The sequence below is a fragment of the Topomyia yanbarensis genome, chromosome 3, assembly GCF_030247195.1.
Source record: "Topomyia yanbarensis strain Yona2022 chromosome 3, ASM3024719v1, whole genome shotgun sequence".
Classification (NCBI taxonomy): Eukaryota; Metazoa; Arthropoda; class Insecta; order Diptera; family Culicidae; genus Topomyia; species Topomyia yanbarensis.
The window spans coordinates 357683766-357703533 of NC_080672.1; the positions used below are offsets into that span (position 1 = coordinate 357683766).

Genomic DNA, 19768 nt, shown 5'->3' on the forward strand with positions numbered 1-19768 from the left:
AAGAAAACTTGGTTCTGATTAATTTCGGTCAAGTTTGAAAGTAGTGCAATAATTATCGACTCACCCTTTAACCCCTTTAAAAAGGCAAGCTAAAATCCTTACTTCAAGAAGCATCGCCCCTAAGAAATGAAAAGCCTCTTTTCAGTCGTTTTATCAGTGAGAGAACTGAAAGCTGAATCATTTTTATTGCCATTCATAAGTTCCTTGAAACTCGAGAATTGCAACGTGCTCATAACAGTTTTTGCAACCGACCGAGACGGTTGTGCCTCCAGGTAGAAGGTTTTGTTCTCGAGAGAGTGACGGAGTGCGAGACGCTGTATGCGTTATTGTGGGAGAGAGAGAGAGAGACCAGTTTGTTAAGTGTGAGTCGACAGTTGATACGTCGGAGGCGTGGTCAACGGCATCCTCGACAAGTGGTGTTTTGACAGCAAACCGCGGGTAGACGAATTTGCCTACCGCGGTGGCAGAAGTCGACAGTGATCGTGCCTGTACACACAGAAAAAAATATAGTGTATTGGTGTCGTCGGGCAATTCTAATCGACGAGAGGGAAGCGTCACAGGTAGACCCATTTGCTCTATTTGTCTACCGCAGAAGTGGTACGACGAATAAGGAAAACAAGTGGCACCGAAAAGTGCCGCATCGACAGTGGGATTTTCGCAGCAAGCCACAGGTAGCCACATTTGTCTACCGAGGTGGTGGAAACGGAGAGAGCGCGCTTGTGGTGGTGATACCGACGAGCAGCTTAATCGGAGAGAGTTTTGAAGTGTTGCAGGTAGGACTATTTCTCTACTGAAGAAGCAACGCGACGAAGAAGGACAGCAAGTGTCACATTGTCAAACAACGGGCACCGAGTTTACAACGTAACACATGAGGTGTGTTCTACCGGTGTTTTCGTCACCTAATAGATAGCAGATAACAGGTATATTTTTCATTCCTTTTTGTGATAGTTTTTCTTATTAGGTAAAATGGATGAAGAGATGGGAGAACGAGTAACAGACCCTCCCCCTAAGCCTTATGCTGAAAATGTAAATCCGACTAGAATTAAAATTTACCCAGAGTCGTCAACGGGACCATGGATTGTATTCATTAGGCGTAAAGCAAAGGCGCTAAATATCATTCAAATTTCTAAAGATTTGACTTCGCGATTCTCGGATGTAAAAGAGATCGTCAAAGTTAATAAAGATAAAATACGCATTGTCGTTGGTAGTTTCAAACAAGCCAATGCAATTGCTTCTTGCGAGCTTTTTACGCGTGAATATAGAGCGTATATTCCTTCAAAAGAAATTGAAATTGATGGGGTCATCACAGAATCGAGTTTGACTGTTGATGACTTAGTTAAGCATGGGGTTGGTCGTTTCAAAGACACCATACTGAAAGACGTAAAAATACTTGAATGCAAGCAATTGCATTCAGTATCACACGAAGGAGATAAAAAAGTTTATCGACTGTCTGACTCATTTCGAGTGACTTTCGCTGGGTCTGCGCTGCCCAACTATGTCATTATCGATAAGATTCGTCTCCCTGTTCGCCTTTTTATCCCTCGTGTAATGAATTGCCTTAATTGCAAACAGCTTGGCCACACAGCCACTTACTGTTCCAATAAGGCACGGTGTGGCAAATGTGGGGGTTCTCATCAAGAGGATACATGCAATGAAAATTCAGAAAAATGCTTAATGTGCGGAGAAAACTCACATGAGCTCCCTGCATGCCCCATTTATAAATTGCGTGAGGATAAAATTAAACGATCCTTGAAGGAGAGGTCTAAGCGCTCCTATGCAGAAATGTTGAAAAATGCTACCCCTAAACCCATCTTCTTAGAAAACACTTACACATCTCTATTTTCGGAACAGTCTGACTCTGACGGAGCGTGCGAAGGTACATCATTTGTTTTACCCGGAAATTCCAGAAAAAGAAAACAGTCTTCTTTTCCCAAGCTGCCAAGAAAGGGCCTTAAAATTTCTCCACCAATAGATAAACTGCGCCCAAAACCGAAAAATTCCGATTCAAAACCGAAATCAATTCCACCCGGTTTTGGGAACGTACAATCCAAACAGAACACCATTACTGGAAATAATAAAATTTCGACTTCCTCTGAGCCTCAGCCGGGGGTAGGACTATTGAAATTTTCTGAAATTGTTGATTGGATTTTTAAAGCATTCAATATTTCTGAACCACTAAAGAGTATACTTTCAGCTTTCCTCCCAACAATTAGAACATTTTTAGAGCAGCTGATTGCTCAATGGCCCATCCTTGCAGCGATTGTATCTTTCAATGGGTAATTCACCTCCTCCAATGAAAGATTCCATCACTGTTTTACAGTGGAATTGCAGAAGTATCACACCTAAAATTGATTCCTTAAAAATTTTACTGCATAATTTAAAATGCGATGCTTTTGCTCTATGTGAAACATGGCTTACCTCAAACATTAATTTCAACTTAAATGATTTCAACATTATTCGCCTAGACCGAGACACCCCGTATGGAGGAGTGCTTCTAGGAATTAAAAAGTGCTATTCTTTCTATAGAATTAACATCCCCTTGTTTGCGGGCATTGAGGCTGTAGCTGTCCAAACGAACATTAAAGGCAAAGACATGTCTATCGCTTCTATATATATACCTCCCAAAGTTCAAATTGGACAACGTCAAATTTTTGAGGTAGTGGAATCCATGGCTGCTCCGCGTCTGATACTGGGAGACTTCAACTCGCACGGTGTATTGTGGGGTTCCCTCTACAATGATAATCGATCCTCTTTGATATACAATGTTTGTGACGAATTTAATATGACAGTTTTAAATACTGGCGAAACAACACGCATCCCCAGACCTCCTGCACGTCCAAGTGCATTAGATCTATCTCTGTGCTCGACATCACTTCGGTTAGATTGCACGTGGAAGGTTGTACCTGATCCTCACGGTAGCGATCATTTGCCAATCGTTGTTTCAATTAACAGTGAATTAGGCCTTACGAATTCAATCAATGTTCCTTATGACTTAACACGAAATATCGATTGGAAAACATACGAAACATTAATTTCCACTTCTCTTGCGTCGACAGAAGAGCTACCCCCTACCGAAGAATATGAATTCTTAGCGGGTTTAATTATTGAAGCAGCAGAACAAGCCCAAACGAAATGCAATCCTAGAATGACAATAAATAGACGGCCCCCTAATCCTTGGTGGGACAAAGAGTGCTCTGATGCATATGAAGCTAAACAAGTTGCCTACAAAGAAATTATGAAACAGAAAGGGGGTATACGTGAGAACTTTGAAAATTATTTCATTTTGCAAAACAAATTTGACAGTATACGTCGTGCCAAAAAATCTAGTTATTGGAGACACTTCGTTAATGGCTTGTCAAGAGAAACATCAATGAGTACTCTTTGGAACACAGCCAGAAGAATGAGGAATCGAAACGTGACTAATGAAAGCGAAGATTTTTCGAATCGTTGGATATTTAATTTTGCCAAGAAAATTTGTCCCGATTCTGCTCCTGCGCAGAAAATCACTCGCGATGCTCCCACAAGTAACGATTTCATAGATTCGCCTTTGACAATGATGGAATTCTCAATTGCACTCCTCTCATGCAACAATAATGCTCCGGGACTAGACAGAATTAAATTCAACTTGGTGAAGAATCTGCCTGACCTAGCAAAAAGACGCTTGTTGAATTTATTCAATAAGCTTCTTGAGCAGAACATTGTCCCGCACGACTGGAGACAAGTGAGAGTTATCACTATTCCAAAACCGGGAAAACCAGCCTCCGATCATAACTCGTATCGACCGATTGCAATGCTATCCTGCATCAGGAAATTGTTGGAAAAAATTATCCTACGACGTCTCGACAATTGGGTTGAGGCGAACGGCTTGCTATCAGATACCCAGTTTGGTTTTCGGAGGGGAAAGGGAACGAATGATTGTCTGGCGCTACTTTCGTCAGAAATCCAACTCGCTTACGCAAAAAAAGAACAAATGGCGTCTGTGTTCTTAGACATAAAAGGAGCATTCGACTCAGTCTCCATTGATGTTCTCTCGGAGAAGCTACATCAATGTGGTCTTTCACCAATATTAAATAATTATTTATACAATTTATTGTCAGAAAAGCACATGCATTTTTCATATGGCGATTTGGCGACACTCAGAATAAGTTACATGGGCCTCCCACAAGGTTCTTGTTTAAGCCCCCTTCTCTACAATTTTTACGTGAATGATATTGATAATTGTATTGTCAGCCCATGCACTCTAAGACAACTTGCAGATGATGGCGTGGTTTCTGTTACAGGACCAAAAGCCTTAAATTTACAACAACCACTGCAAGATAGTTTGGATAATTTATCAAGTTGGGCTTTGAAGTTAGGCATCGATTTCTCTACGGAGAAAACAGAGTTGGTTGTTTTTTCAAGGAAGCGTGATCCAGCTCAGCTTCAGCTTCAGTTGGTTGGTAGAACGATAGCCCAAGTCCTGACTTTTAAATACCTTGGAATTTGGTTCGATTCTAAAGGCACATGGGGAGGCCACATTAGGTATCTAATAACGAAATGCCAACAAAGGATAAATTTTCTGCGAACAATAACTGGATCATGGTGGGGTTCTCATCCAAGTGACATGATAAGATTGTATCAAACAACAATACTTTCAGTAATGGAATATGGGTGCATCTGTTTCCGTTCAGCTGCTAACACTCACATTATTAAACTGGAACGGATACAGTATCGCTGTTTACGAATTGCCTTAGGTTGCATGCAGTCGACCCATACGATGAGTCTTGAAGTACTAGCGGGAGTTCTTCCTTTAAAAGACCGATTCTGGGATCTCTCTTCTCGTTTACTTATCCGATGTGAGGTTATGAACCCACTGGTAATTGAAAATTTTGAAAGACTTGTCGAGCTTCAACCCCAAACCAGATTCATGACAGTGTATTTCAATCACATGTCACAAGAAATAACGCCTGCTAGGTATGTTCCCACATACGTCAATATACTAGATATTCCTGAATCCACTTTATTCTTCGACACGTCCATGCAAGCAGAGATTCGTGGAATTCCGGATCATCTACGCTCGCGGGAGATCCCTAAAATATTCACAAGTAAATATCAACACATAGACTGCCTTAAAATGTTTTACACTGATGGGTCACGAATCAGTGAGGCCACTGGTTTCGGTATTTTCAACAATAATTTTTCAATTTCTCTCAAACTTGCAGAACCCGCCTCTGTTTATATAGCGGAACTAGCAGCAGTTCACTATAGTTTTCAAATAATTAATACTTTACCCCCGAACCATTACTTTATCCTCACTGATAGTCTCAGCACAATTGCAGCTCTACGCTCAAAGAGGATTGATAATCACGATCCATTCTTTTTGGGGAAGATACGAGAATCTCTGAGTAACCTGACAAGAAAATGTTATAAATTTACCCTAGTGTGGCTCCCCGCCCATTGCTCTATTGCGGGCAATGAGAAAGCTGATAATTTAGCCAAGATTGGTGCACTAGATGGTGAAATATATGAAAGACCCATCGCTTACAATGAATTTTATAGCGCTTCTCGACAGAGGACACTTGCTAGTTGGCAAACATCTTGGGACAATGGAGATATGGGACGATGGCTACACTCAATTATCCCTAAAGTATCAACGAAGGCATGGTTCAAAGGATTGGATGTAAGTCGGGACTTCATCCGTGTGATGTCTAGGCTCATGTCCAATCATTATACTTTAGATGCGCATCTCCGTCGTATTGGGCTCGCTGAGGGTAATCATTGTGCTTGTGGAGAAGGTTACCATGACATTGAGCATGTTGTTTGGTCCTGCACTGAATATCGTGAAGCCAGATCACAATTAGTAGATTCTTTACAAGTCCGAGGAAGACCAATCCATGTTCCTGTTAGAGACATCCTGGCATATCGCGATCCTCTATACATGGAACTTATCTATCATTTTCTAAAAACAGCGTCTGTCAAAATTTAATTAAATTCGTCTCCTCATACTCTCATCCAAGGCTAATCATTCACCAATTAAAGTGTCCTAGAATATTTAGTTTTTAAATTTAGACAATAACAGAAAAAAAGTAAATAAATACACCCGAAAATACTAGATCAGTATGAAATACAACAATGTAAGGAAAAAAGCAAACAATAAAGTGATTTCAGTGTTAGTTTTAGACAAAGTACTAGTTTAGTTAAAATTAGTCTTAAGGAATTTTGTAACGTGCTATGTAAAAAAAAAGAAACTGGCGTAAAAAGCTTTTGCAAATGCCGTGTCAAATAAACGTATGGAAAAAAAAAAAAATTGCAACGTGCTGAGCCTCTAAGGCCCCTTGGCTTTTTGAGGGTTAAGGCAGATTTTCTCATAGTTTTGAATTCATTGCGGAACAATTATTGTCATTTTACAAGTGACAAATTACATTATAAAATGTTTAATATCTCCTCCGTTTGTGAACGGATTAGGATAGGGGACATGGGGAGACTTTACCAGGTTTTCAGTTAGCCTACGTAAATGTCTAAAAACTGCTGGCAAATTCAAGTGCAATTAGCGCATCCGAGTTGGCAAATAGCCCCCCGTTAGCCAGCAACTTGCCCTTTTTGACTGGGCTCAGATGGAGTAGGGTAGTTTTACCGCCGAATAACATTCGAGTAGAGAAAGCTGCGAGCTGAATGGTTCAAGAAAGCGCGGGTGTCGGTGTTGCGAGAAATTCCTCCGTCGACGAACTCTATGTCGGAGTAGAATGAGTTCACCGCTGGGGACTATCTGAGTAATAAGGTCGGGCACTGAATATCTAACGGAAACAGAAGCCAAATGAATGAAATCAACGGTTTACTAAGACTCAAAGATCTAGCCATTTCATAGATCCAGTGAGGCTCCAAGACAGCTGCTGAAAATTTGTGACAAAAAAAAAACAGGTGCAACGAAAGCATAACGAGCCTCTCATGGAGTGATATGTTGATGTAGTTCCGTGAGGAAGAAGGGCGAAAAAAGAGTAATAAGAGTTTTTAGTGGTTAGGCACAAAAGTGAGTCGTCAGTCCCTAATAGTGCTAATATACTACAGGCCAGGATTCTGAAACTTTTTAAATTTTACTATAAAAAAAACGAAAAGACGCACTAAGGGACAAGAGTGATAGAAGTTCATAGGCTCTCCCCCGTACCTACTGCGAGTTGGTGAGTCTTGCTAGGATATGGTGGGGTTTGTGCAGCATTGGGCTGTGCTAAACCTCTAAAAAGCTATAATTCCGATAGAAACGTAGCGAGTCTGTGCGACTTCTGCAAAGATCCAAAGATTTTAGTAATCAAAGATCTTAGCAATAAAAGCAACCTAGCCCAACCGAAGTGGCAACTGACACATCAGGATCGATGCCAGTAACATCCTGAATACGGCATACTGGTAGGGTGACCATATCAGGCGAGTAAAAAACCAGGACAGTCGAAAGGGTACCGCTTCCCCCCGTTACCTCTCAATCGGCATTGCCTTTTCTTCATGTTTTCGGCAGTTAAAAAGTTCTGGGTCAGGCATGCAGAGCTTCGATTGTAAAAAGGTTCTGGGAGTCGGGGAGGAAGAGCTCTGCCAGAAAGTCTCGTCGGGATTCGATCACCAAGAACTTTTTCTGATTTACACCAAGGCAGTTTTTGCTACACCACCATCAGCAAACGTTTCATGCTGAGATGGTCTGTGCAGGACCACCGAGGAGTTTTCAGTACTAAAAACACGACATTGACGTAAATCAGAAACATCAGCTATCCTAAGCAGCTTCCCTGCGCTATGGCTGGAAATCTCCAATGACAGCCATTATCTCTCGATTTGAGAGCTGCAAAACCGTTCCGTTGTTACCAAAATTTTCTCCGTTTAATTGATTGTTATATGAAAACTGGCGGATAGCTTGGTGTAAATAATATCAATTTGAGCCCTAGCTTGAAAAAATGGACATCACTGCGTGAACTTGAAAGAAAACAAAATTCAATTGATGCCTGTCACGATGAATGAAATGTTTGGTTCGTTTCCCTCGTCATTCGTTCTCCCGACACAGCGCATTCAGGTTCGGACATGTTCGGTTTCAGAAGCAAACTGAATTTCTACCTACCTACCTAAACATCGGAAAGTACAATTGGGAGATTCGACTGTATTAAGTTTTGTTTGTCGCATTCCGATTGAGGATGAGTATACGTTGCAGTTATGGTTGCGGTCGGTCGTAACGTAACTGTGATCTGGAGCATAGTGAAAAGCGAAGACTGAATAAATATAGAAATATATTAGGCTTACAGGATAAAAACCGGGACAAATCAAGCATTTTTCTCTACTTCCCAGGACACCAGGACAGTCAATGCAAAACCAGGACATGTCCTGGGAAACCAGGACGTATGGTCACCCTACATACTGGTCTTGGTATTTTTGCATTTGTAAAAAAATTATTCATCTAACATTTAATGGTTCAATTCGTCTTCTAAATACAGATGCGGTGAGGTTAAAATCAAATAATTCGGAGAACTCGTTGAACCTCCGAACCATTGCGATGACAGGACTGTTGGCAGCATAGTCAGTTGGTCTCATTTCAGGAACAAGCATCACTCTTGGGCGAAGAGTACGAGATGGCGCATAGAAATGCATTTGTGCTAGTAGGTACGTCAACGTTGTAATGACACGGACCTCGTTTTGGACTGCGACTTTGGATTGTTCTTCTCCTGAGTAAGGAAGGGTGACACTGTCTTGAAACGGCGAGGGGGCGAACGGTGCGCCTGCCTCCGTCCCGGTAAAACCTTGACAGGCCTTCTCATGCGTTCGAAGCTCGTCATCAGACTCGGTGGTATCGTGTAGAACCTTCGATTGAGCTGTTAGCATAGATAACCAATGGATCAGAATAGGCGACTACATACAACCAGAGCTGCAAATTTTCACCAGGTTGTTTTGAACTTGAAGGAAGAACAAATCTCAAATCATGCCCTACTATGTTCAATTCGCAGTTATTCGTTTACATCATTCATTCAAACAGCCGAGCTGTTCAATCATTTTCCAATCATTTTCGATTTCATTTACCTTGTGAATATCTCTGTACTGGGATATTGACTAGGTTTTTCAAGCAAAACTACTCTGAACATACTTCTTGCTGTTCATGTAAGCTTGAGAACGCAAAATAAGTCAACATTTAACCTAAACTGGCCTCTACAGAGCAGATGACAACTTTGGTTGGTGAATGAAAAAGCATCAATTTGAAATGAAGAAGTACGCTTCGGTTATGAAAATCCCGCCAACTTGAAAGTGAATGATTAAGGGAGGCTTTGAATTTGAATCATGGTTGGGTTTGATTGAGCTGAAAGTTGGCATTTGAAAATGAAAATTTGCACCACTGCATACAACGAGTCTCAAGCAAACCGACGGGAGACGGGGTTACCGAATCGAGTGTTTACCCCTAGATCAAGTAGCGACACCACCTAGAATGACGCACATCTTGGGTCGTACTGGACGGAGGTGAGGAAAATGGTTGACGAGCTCTATGAGTTCGTGAAGGACAATGTGCACACTTAAGTGAGCCAGCTAGTGATAAGTGTTAAATCGGCCGTAACAGCTGCTGAGCGCGAGCAGAACGCGCTCTTGATGAGAGCTGAATCAGCCGAAAAAGCTCAGATGGAAACCGCACAACACGCAACGGCAGAACCTGAGGTAACATCGAAGAGTCACCACTCGCTTGGAGAAAAGAATGAGCAAGAGGACCCAGTACAATCAGAAGCGCGAGCTGGAGGGTATTACCAGCGACCAGAAGAACGTTGGCAAAGAACATCGTGGGAAGCCAACAAACGTAGCAGAAGGAACAAAAGCAAAAGGGAGAAAAGAAGAAGGAACAAGAGAAGAAAGAGAAACGTACGACTCGGGAGAGGCACAAGGGTGATGCACTGATCATCGAAGCGAAAGATAAGACGTCCTATGCGGCTCTTCTCAAGCGGGTGAGGGAGGACCCAGAGCTGAAGCAGCTGGGTGAGGATGTCGCTAAGACGAGGCGCACTCAGAAAGGTGAGATGATCTTCGAGCTGACAAAGGATCCGTCCGTCAAGAGCTTGACCTACTGTGAGCTCGTTACTAAATCCTTGGACAGCGTAGCGAATGTGAGAGCCGTGTCGCAGGAAGCAACAAGTCGTCGTAGTACAAGATAGGGATCGTTCAATAACTGAAAGGTACTGCTCGAACAGTGCAACCTAGATGTACTGGCAACGATCAGGAATAGCAAATCGTGTGGAGGCAACAACAAGCACAGACCGGCAAGATAAAAGTCAGATAGTCGGTGGGCTCGGTAAGAATCGCTCCGCGATTTACCAAGCAGATGGAGCGATGCTTCAGGCTCTTGGACCTCGGACATCAAGCGAGGAACTGTAGGGGCCCGGACAGGTCTGTATTGTGTACAAAAAGCAAAGGAAAGGAACACATTGGTATAGAGACTGCAGGAAGTAACCAAGGTGCATACTCTGCAACCGGCAGACGGAAAAGACCACATGACGGGAGGTTTCAAATGCCCAAAGTACAAAAAGGCGAAGGCAGGCCAATGATGGTGGGAATAACCCAGCTTAATCTCAATCATTGTGACATTGCACAGCAACTGTTGTGGTATTCAACAACAGAAACGAAGTGCGAAGTTGCAATTATAGGAGAGCCGTATCCTCTTCCTCTTGATGACAGTAGCTGAGTGGTGGATAATGCAGGGATGGCGGCAATCCAAGTTCTGGGCGGTTTCCCTGTCCAAGCGGTGGTGGATAGCACACGCCACGAAGGTCGTATATGAAAAAAATAATAATAAAAGTGATCTAGCGACGGTCGTGGGAAAATCCAACATAAAGGTATCCGGTCTAGACCGATACCAAATAGATAATTTTACCCGCGCCGAAAGATATAGAATTGATTTGTTTACCAGCGCAAAGGGTTTAGGATTTGAATCGTTTACCCACCCTAAAACAGTCTAGCAGGCAGGAACATAATTTGTCGGCCGTACCGAATGGACGGCGCAAGGGAATAAAAAACATCACGGTAGGAGTGAGCGAGAAGGGTGGATAACTAGGATTAAGCAGGTAGGTGAATAGTTAGATTAGGAATTTGTATATATAGTTTTAAGAATTTGAAAATAAATCAGTCGTTTATTCAAAGCAGAGTGAGTTGTTAACTAAAGTTGATTGGTTGCGAAAAGAAGTCCTTTGAAGTCTACAAGCACCAACAGAGAAGTATCCTTTATCGACTAACCCATTTTTTCTATTCTCTTTCCAATTAGGTTCAGCTCCCGATAAGGAAACCGTAAATTGCATAGGTCGTACTTCCGGCTTATGAATTTACTTGTTTATCCTCCGGGTAAAAGAAATTTTTTTAAATTCATTTTTATTCTAAATAAGGAAGTGTGCGAAGCTAGAACCAAGTCGGTTCTATATCCCAACGACAGGACTTCTAACTCAGCTATACTGGCTGTGAAAATAAATAGCGCAGTGATCTGCTTCTCCTGCCATTCAACAGGCAACTGAGCTGGTCCGGCGAAATCCGTCCGTTTAAATAGTCGATGATGACGTCATTCAGCGTAGTGCGCTAGGTACACAAATCTGTCGTGCTGGACTAGGGAAGCGCTATCTTCTGTGTGTAAATGCGCGATATTTTGACTAGTTTGTTCATTATTTAAATTTTTAATGCCATGATATCAAAAATCTTTGGGTTTATATATTGGAATCTATTCTTAGAAGTTTTTCGGGCGATATGAGCAAAAAATTTGAAAATTTATAGTGAGATCGCTGAATTATATGCGTTTAAATTGGACCACTTTTCGTTACATACCATTTTTGTAGAATTTGCAACGTGCACCCCTATATCGGAAACAAAGACGTAGTCCTACGTAGACATGAATACTTTATATATTCAGAGTATCGAAATATAATAGACTATATGTAAAAGAAAACCTTTTAATCAAGTTATTCTGATATTGCTGTATTTGATAATCTCTTCTGCGGTTTATAAACAATAGAATTCACATTGCTTTCAAGGTATGAGTCTCGGAAGCTTATAAAAAAGCTATATTGAAGAGAACTGGTTTTAAAAAATGTCCAAAATATTGGTTTATATCTCGATATGCTGAATTCATGTAGCCTTTATATTTTCAACAAAATTGTTTGAAATGATAATATCAACAACTTTGCTGAAGGCACCAAGCCACTTAACATTTTTTAAGATTTAATTCCACTATGTTTCACTATGTTAAAACATAGTGGAATTAAATGAAAGAAAACCTTTGAAATATTACGTACATTCCACTAAGACCTCCGTTCGCGTATATATTGTGATTTTTGAAGAGTTAATTTTCCACAATTACTTCTAGGAGAATTATTCAGTAGAATTTGTATATAGAAAGATGCGCTGTTTTATGTTGGAAAACTTTGTTGAAGTTGTTAAACTTTCAAAGTTGATGCTTTCGAAATTATGTGATCTTGACTGTTAAGAAAGTTTTCGAAAATTTGTCCCACTTTAGAAGTTCACATTCTTTGACATTGTACAACAAAATATTCCATAGAGGTTGGAACGCTGTTCCACATTGGTTCTTCTTGTTTGTAGACTGGAGTGTTAAACTACTTTTTTTTCTGAATTTTCAATAATTGATGAAACTTCTATTAAATTTTGGTATTTTCCAAAAATCAACAATTTTCATCGAATTCCCCCCTGCGCCACAGCTATCAAAGCAAGTATAGTCCATGCAAATGGCGTCCTGGAGAAAATGTTCATAGTTTTAAAGTGCTTGCATACTCCGGAACACTGAATGCGATGATATTTTATTTCATCTGTGAAGACCTGTTTCATAATATTGCATAGTACTTTAATTTTGAACACAAGGAAAGGGCAGCAAATGAAACTGTGTTCTCGTCAAGTTAGATGTCGGTAAATATTTAACGGATAGACGTTATTGGATTTCACTTTTGCTCATGCAGAATCAAAAAGGGGGTTTTCCAACTATAGGTACAAAAGCCGCGATGTAGCTGAATAAATCATGTGTCTCATAAAGCTGATTAGAGTAAATTGAAGTTGGTTTGTGTGGTTGATCTGCTGAATCCCGAAAAAACGTGCTTGTTCAAGGTTTGATGACTTTCACTTCAACGTTTTAAAACGACCACTAGTTTATTCTATCGTCTAAAACGAAATCAAGCACGTACATCAGAGAACTAGTTTGAGTTCTGGAAGATCGACGTTGATTGTTCACTGAATTTACGATTATTTGGAACCATAAGTTATAGTACGACTTTTAGACTCGCCAAAACTACTTAAAACGTCTTTAAAAAAACCACTCCGGTGATTCCAGTTCGCTTCCAGGCGCATGTCTAATTTCGTCGAACCCAGTTTAGTAATTATCTCATTTGTCCCTATGTGATTCGTTCAGCTCGTCGACAAAGAATTAAAAAATATATTATTTTTTATGTCGTATCTTCAACAGTAGCCGAACAAAACCAATTAAATTTTAGCCTGGTGTGGAACAGAAACAGCGAAAGGCCACACATGATCCGAGTCAGTGATTACAAATATGTTTCAAGGACGCAGTTAATAATGGACAAGAATGATATAACTTTACAAATGGCTGCCGTTGGCTCACAGCAGCTTCTAACACATTCTGGACCCCGGCGTTGTCAGGAAGCCGATAAAGAGCAAACCGATGAGAGCGTGATGGATTTATGTAATTATTTTACCTGTCTTGGAATCGGGCTAATTGTGTCCAATTATTTAGTTTAAGCTAGCTCATTGGTGAAGACTTTACAGTGCCGAAAAGACACTATTTTGATGGCAATCATAATTATAAAATAAAGGGTTTGGTATAATATTCATACTAATAATAGGTGTGCAACAACGTCTGAAATTGATAGGAAAATTTTGTTGGCTTTATTTGACAATATGACTAATCTCGGTTATCACTGTAATGGTGTGATAATAACAGAGTTAGTTTGTCGGAAACAGCCTTGAAGAGCCATACAGCAACACTCACGTTCCTTGACCTCAAAACATTCATATAATTAATGAAATTCTTGATAAGAAGATGCGCCTTTTAAATTACCTGCAGAATTGTACAACTCATTTAATTTAACCAGTTTAGAACCGGACCCACCCACCCATCGTACTCGAACACGTGTAAGCAATAACGAAATGAAACGATTATCGTTTGTCCAAATTATATTTTAATAGCTCTTAACACCCCCTAAATCAACCTGCTGTGGTATTCTATCGCAATTACGTAACCGATTGCTCAGCTCGGAACATGTGCTCCCATTTTCAGCTAACTCATTCCATCTCTTCCCGAAGCACCTCCCCAGCCCGTCCCAGTCGACGTTTATGCATGTTTCTAAATCGGTACCCTCAGGCTTTTTTCGGGTTAGGATCATGTGCGCTATTCGAACCGTATCGTGACCACCGAACAGATTTGGATCTCGATCCGGACAATTTTTTTTTGTGTACTCATCATCAGCCGACTGCTCCTCTTTTCAGTTCATTGCTTCTCAAGTAATATCCGGGAGTATGCATAGTTAGTGTCTAAATACTGCATACCTACTTGCGTGCCGGACGGACAGCACACAACCTGTTGGAGCATACTACGTGCAGGGAAGGGGTTCACCTTTATCGGGTCGACCGGCAGTGGGAACCGGAATGAGATCATTCGTGTTTTATTATTTATTTTCGTTGAACATGTACTTAGACTTGTCGGATTTCGTTATGGGCTCAACTTAGGTTCGTGCTGTGGAACAACGGCAGTGATTGATCTATTTTTAGTTTGGTGTCTATATATTATATTGCTTTTTTGTGGCGGTGCTTTCATGATTGGTGCAGATCCTGTTGGTTTTCTGGGGATTAGATTTAAATTAATACACTGATATTTTTATTCTAAAATACTGTGGAAGGGCAATGAGCCTATTACCCTATAAGGGAGAGGGCCACACTATTTTTCGAACAACTTTTAAATGAAGTTATTTTATCTATAATCTTTTTCAATACTTATTTAGAAGATAATTTTATTTAAACCCAAAGTTGGATTTTTTCTGATAGTTCTGAATAAATATCTGCATAACCAATTATGGATATAACTGGAAATAAGTTGTGCACAATTTTTTAAACCAAATAGATGTTGTCATTATCTCATATGCTTGGTTTGAAACGAACAGTTGCGAAATAGGATCACAATCTACTACCATAATAGGCCTATTACCCTCTCCATATTCCCTTTTCCCTATTCCTTCGAAGACTGTCAATCATAGGCTAGTTGCTTACTTTCATCGCTGTTGTGTGCCAAGTGGATAATTGGTGACACCTGGTGCTCACATTCATTTGCCATGAATGAGAGGTACAGAAATGATTCTCGGTACAGGTGGGTGGGCTGCGATTGAATAATGTGTGTCATTAATCAACTAATTTTGCGAGAACTTCAACAGGAGTAGATATTTGATGAAATAATGAATATAGAAAGGATTTACGGCGATATTTACTTTGAAGGAAAATGACAAATGATCGTTGACAAATCCAATTAGACGGTTGCATAATTAATTGATCTTACTTTGGTTAGTGATGTGAAAACGTTGTCTCAAGAATTTACTCTTGTATGGGATAATATTTGGTATAGAAGCTTCGTTATAGAGGACCATTTGACTTAAAAGTAAAGCAAGTTGTTGGTTATTGAAGTAGATCAACGATAAAAGTTGTTTTGGAAATATCCCGACGAACTGACAAATGATCGAGATCGATGACCCTGCAGCGATCAGGGTAGGCCGGGAGATTTAGATGGACTCTCCACGGTAGTCGACGAAGTGCTAATCGCACAAATTTACGTTGGACAGTTTCGATACGTTGAGTATCGTTTTGGTATTGAGGCGATCGAAAAACAACTGCTTTTTCAGACGTAGAACGAAGAAAAACATTATATATGTAGTGCCCTTAACCCTTAGCTACACTTCTTTCAAACAATTACTTCATTTCGTAGAATTTTGGCGTAAGAGCCAATACCTCATTTAAAGACTTTTGTGGTGGTATCCAAAGGGGGAAAACAGATCGAAGCGGTAAGCTAAACCAAAGAAATTATGTTGAATAAATTGCCCCAGAGGCAGGATTCGAACCTGCAACCCAAGGGACTTCGGTCCAATGCAGAAATCCGTTCGCTATCATTGCACAGTGGTCGGAAACGCCAAAAACGTGAGCTTAATTCACTAAAGGCCAAACCATCGAATATATTCACAGAGTGTCTTTGTAGGATTTGTTCGCATGAATATTCCCCACAATCTGATAACAATTTAATTTCGGCATGACGTACTATGATCGAACTAAAAAAAAATAACTTTTTATACTGACGAGGTATAAAGTTGGAGTCTTCGATAAAGTTTTAGAAATGCTCATAGTTAACAATTTTGTTGAAGAACTTGAGCTTGTAGGACTAAAGGTTATCGATTTATAAGGCGTTTTCTATGGCAACCCCCTTAAATCTAGCTTTTTTAATATAACTTTTTTCATTGTGATTTTTTGTGCAAACTATGTTCAAGACAGATATGTAGGTACCAAAATTACATAATATTGTCGAAGATTATATGTTAAAATACTCATTCGTTTCAAAGTTATTGAAGATTTCTACATTTTTTACACCAACTTCGACTACGTATAAGAAAGAAAGGTGCAAACCAAAATGCACGAACTGGCACTTTTTTCACTGTCTAAACTATGCACAATAAATGTTAGAAGCTTTGGTGCGTGGCACTCTAGAACCCTATGAATAGGGTAAGCTTACTTTATCATGTTTTATGACTTTTTCCATACAAAAATCAGCAAAACAATTTTTTTTCAATTTTTTCCGTAAAATTTAGTAATCAATGGTATGACATCCTTTTGTAAGCATCAAATTCATTATGACATGTCTATCTCGGTATATATCAGTTTGGGATCTCCAATGGTATTAAAAACTTCACATTTTTGCTCCCACGTTTACAAAATCTGAAATATTCAGATATATGTGAAAATAATACTTGTTATTGAATATCAAACCAAGAGTTTCAAAAATTGGGGCAAAAAAACTCAAAAAATTTTTTTACTGATTTTTGTATGGAAAAAGGTCAAAAAACATAATAAGGTAAACTTACCCTATTCATAGGGTTCTAGAGTACCACGCACCAAAGCTTCTTACCATTATTGTGTATAGTTCAGACAGTGAAAAAAGTGCCTGTTCGTGCATTTTGGTTCGCACCTTTCTTTCTTATACGTAGTCGAAATTGGTGTAAAAAAATATAAAAATCTTCAATAACTTTGAAACGAATGAGTATTTTTACATACAATCTTCGACAATATTATGTAATTTTGATACCTACACATTTGTCTTGAACATAGTTTGCACAAAAAGTAACAATGAAAAAAGTTATCAAGTCTAGTCTAGTCTACACATACACAGCCAATACATGTAGGGATCCTGGAAAATTGCAGACGTTCGTCCACAATTTTTCTTGTCATTATTAATGTTTGTGGCATATATTGAATTTGACACAAGCATTAAAGCGGCCAGGCAAACTGTGCAGCGTACAAAATAAAGATGATTCAAAATTATACTGCAATCAAATTATTAATTCAATGAATAATTTAATCACCGGATTATTTTGAACCTTGAATAAGGAAGAAACGTGGACAACCGTAGACAACCGTTTCAATTTGATGGGGGTCTGATAAATCATTGGGAGTGACCTTGCTAAGAGGGTTAATGTCACTCCTTTGGTTCCTGGGATGGGACAGAGGTATTTAGCCCTGTCATGGCTAACGAGCCAGGTTATAGCGCCTTTACTCGCTCTCTGAAATATTAATAGAGTAAATTGATGAAATGATAGAGAAAATTGACTAAACATAAAGACTAAAAAGCCTAAACAAGCACGCAAAATATTTTCACTCATTTAATCATCTAATGAAAATAGTTAGAAATTATATGCGAAAAATGGCAATTGCACCAAGCGCAAAACAAACGTTTTACGCGCAAACTGTAGAATAACCCGTGTTTGAGTGAAACAATAAGATAATAATAGGAAATCTCTCACCCGATAATCACCATAGTCTATTTTTTTAGTAAAGAGAGCTTTTGTGCTCAGACTGAAAGATTGCACAGTCACAAACTCCAAAATTTTGCAATTCCTTATTTTCCGATTTCAAGCTCCATACAGTGGTCACAATAATTGAATCCAAGAGAATGTAGTAACACCACCAACGCCAATTTGTTTGATATTTGTACAATTTCTGGACAAATTAAATAGTAAGCACTTTTGCATTACTTCACTTAACATCGGAACTAACATAGGGGAGACTGAGGAGACTTGATCCCCGGGGAGACTTGATCCCATCATTGTAACTCAAAGGCGGATCAGAATACATTAATCGAATATACTATAAAGTTGCGTAGTTTTATCTAAACATAAATTTAATTAACACAGAAAAAGAAATTGGACTTTTGTGTAACCGAATTTTTACCGATTTAAAAAAAAAAGTCTCAGAAGAACTGAAGAAGATTTATTTTTCAAATTTTCAAACTTTTATAAAATTGATAAAATCACCTACTACATACTCTACTTTTGCATACAGAATTACAGGAGAATGTCAATTATATGAATACGTTATGATTGAGCTGATTCTTTTGTTCAACTATATTTTTACTAAAGTTTGCTGAAATAGATGCTATGGGTTCACCCTTTAAATTCGTGGAGATTTGATCCCCTTCGCCATACTTCATACACATCACTGAAAATAACCAAATTCACACCAGAACAATTGAAGTCATTGTTGTCATAAAAAAAATGTCAAAAATGAATGCTTCATCGTAAAGAAACATAACTGTAATTGTTTACTACAGTATACGTAGCAACCATTCATCCCACACTTGACGTTCCTCAACCATAATAAAGACAGCTTTCAAATAATTGCACGGAGATTTGGGGAATTCGTGAAAAAATCAGGTGAGAGATGCGTAATATGTAGTAACAAAAATAACAATATCTAATCATAATAATTTAATCAATACTACAATCCATTTATAAAATTGAATGGGGTAATGTACCCGTTTTTGCCCTATTAGAAGGGTACCACATTATTACAATAATAATTTTATTATTTCAGCTTCTTTGATTTGTTATTAAGGTCCATTTTTTTTATTTCGATTATAGAGGTGTTAACGTTAAGGTCATTCGCCTCTTATAAAGAGCCAATATAATAACAAAATTGTCTTGAGAATGGTGAAAATCTTCTGTTTGAGCGCAGCAAAATCTCTAATCGAGTACCCCCATTATCGCAATACCATTTGAGTCAATGCGTTGAGCAAAGATGGCAGACGCTGCTCTAACCAAAGGCTTCAGATGGGTAGGATGATAGTAGAAACAGGGCAAAAATAGGCTTATTACCCTACATGCTCTTTTAAACACGTTTTCATAAAGGAATCAAGTGTCCCCAAATTAGGGATCGAGTCTCCACTAATCTAAGAATTTTCCATTTTTTTTTGTTGTTTTCCAGAAATGCAAATAGCTCATGTCCAGTATAATATTTCCATGTAATTTTTTTATGATTATTAGTCATCCCTAGAAACAATATAAAACTACAAAAAATACATAGTTTTTTATCATTCCACGGAGTTGGACTGAAAAATAAAAAAGGAGATCAAGTCTCCTCAGTCTCCCCTACTGAAAGTGGTGCAATAAACATACGTTTAACGTCAGTTTTTGCAGGTTTTGTAGTATTTCACTTAGTAAAACCTAACAACTAAAATAAACTAAAATCTTAGATTTTTTGCTGA

General features: G+C 39.2%; 2 protein-coding genes across 2 annotated transcripts in view; one reads left to right on the plus strand and one right to left on the minus strand.

The window, feature by feature from the left end:
- The window catches only part of LOC131688718 (uncharacterized), a 215915-nt gene that overhangs the window by 151541 nt on the left and 44606 nt on the right, over window positions 1-19768 (minus strand). The window lies entirely within an intron of this gene.
- LOC131688201 (uncharacterized) lies at window positions 9580-10133 on the plus strand. Its single transcript, XM_058972373.1, has 2 exons — window positions 9580-9699; window positions 9786-10133. Exons 1-2 carry the CDS (start codon window positions 9580-9582, stop codon window positions 10131-10133), a joined length of 468 nt encoding a protein of 155 aa, XP_058828356.1.

Coding starts and splice junctions, on each gene's coding strand:
- LOC131688201 (XM_058972373.1), top strand. CDS start 9,580: ATGAGAGCTGAATCAGCCGAAAAAGCTCAGATGGAAACCGCACAACAC. Junction 9,700..9,785: donor AGAATGAGCAAGAGGACCCA/GTACAATCAGAA, acceptor CAACAAACGTAG/CAGAAGGAACAAAAGCAAAA.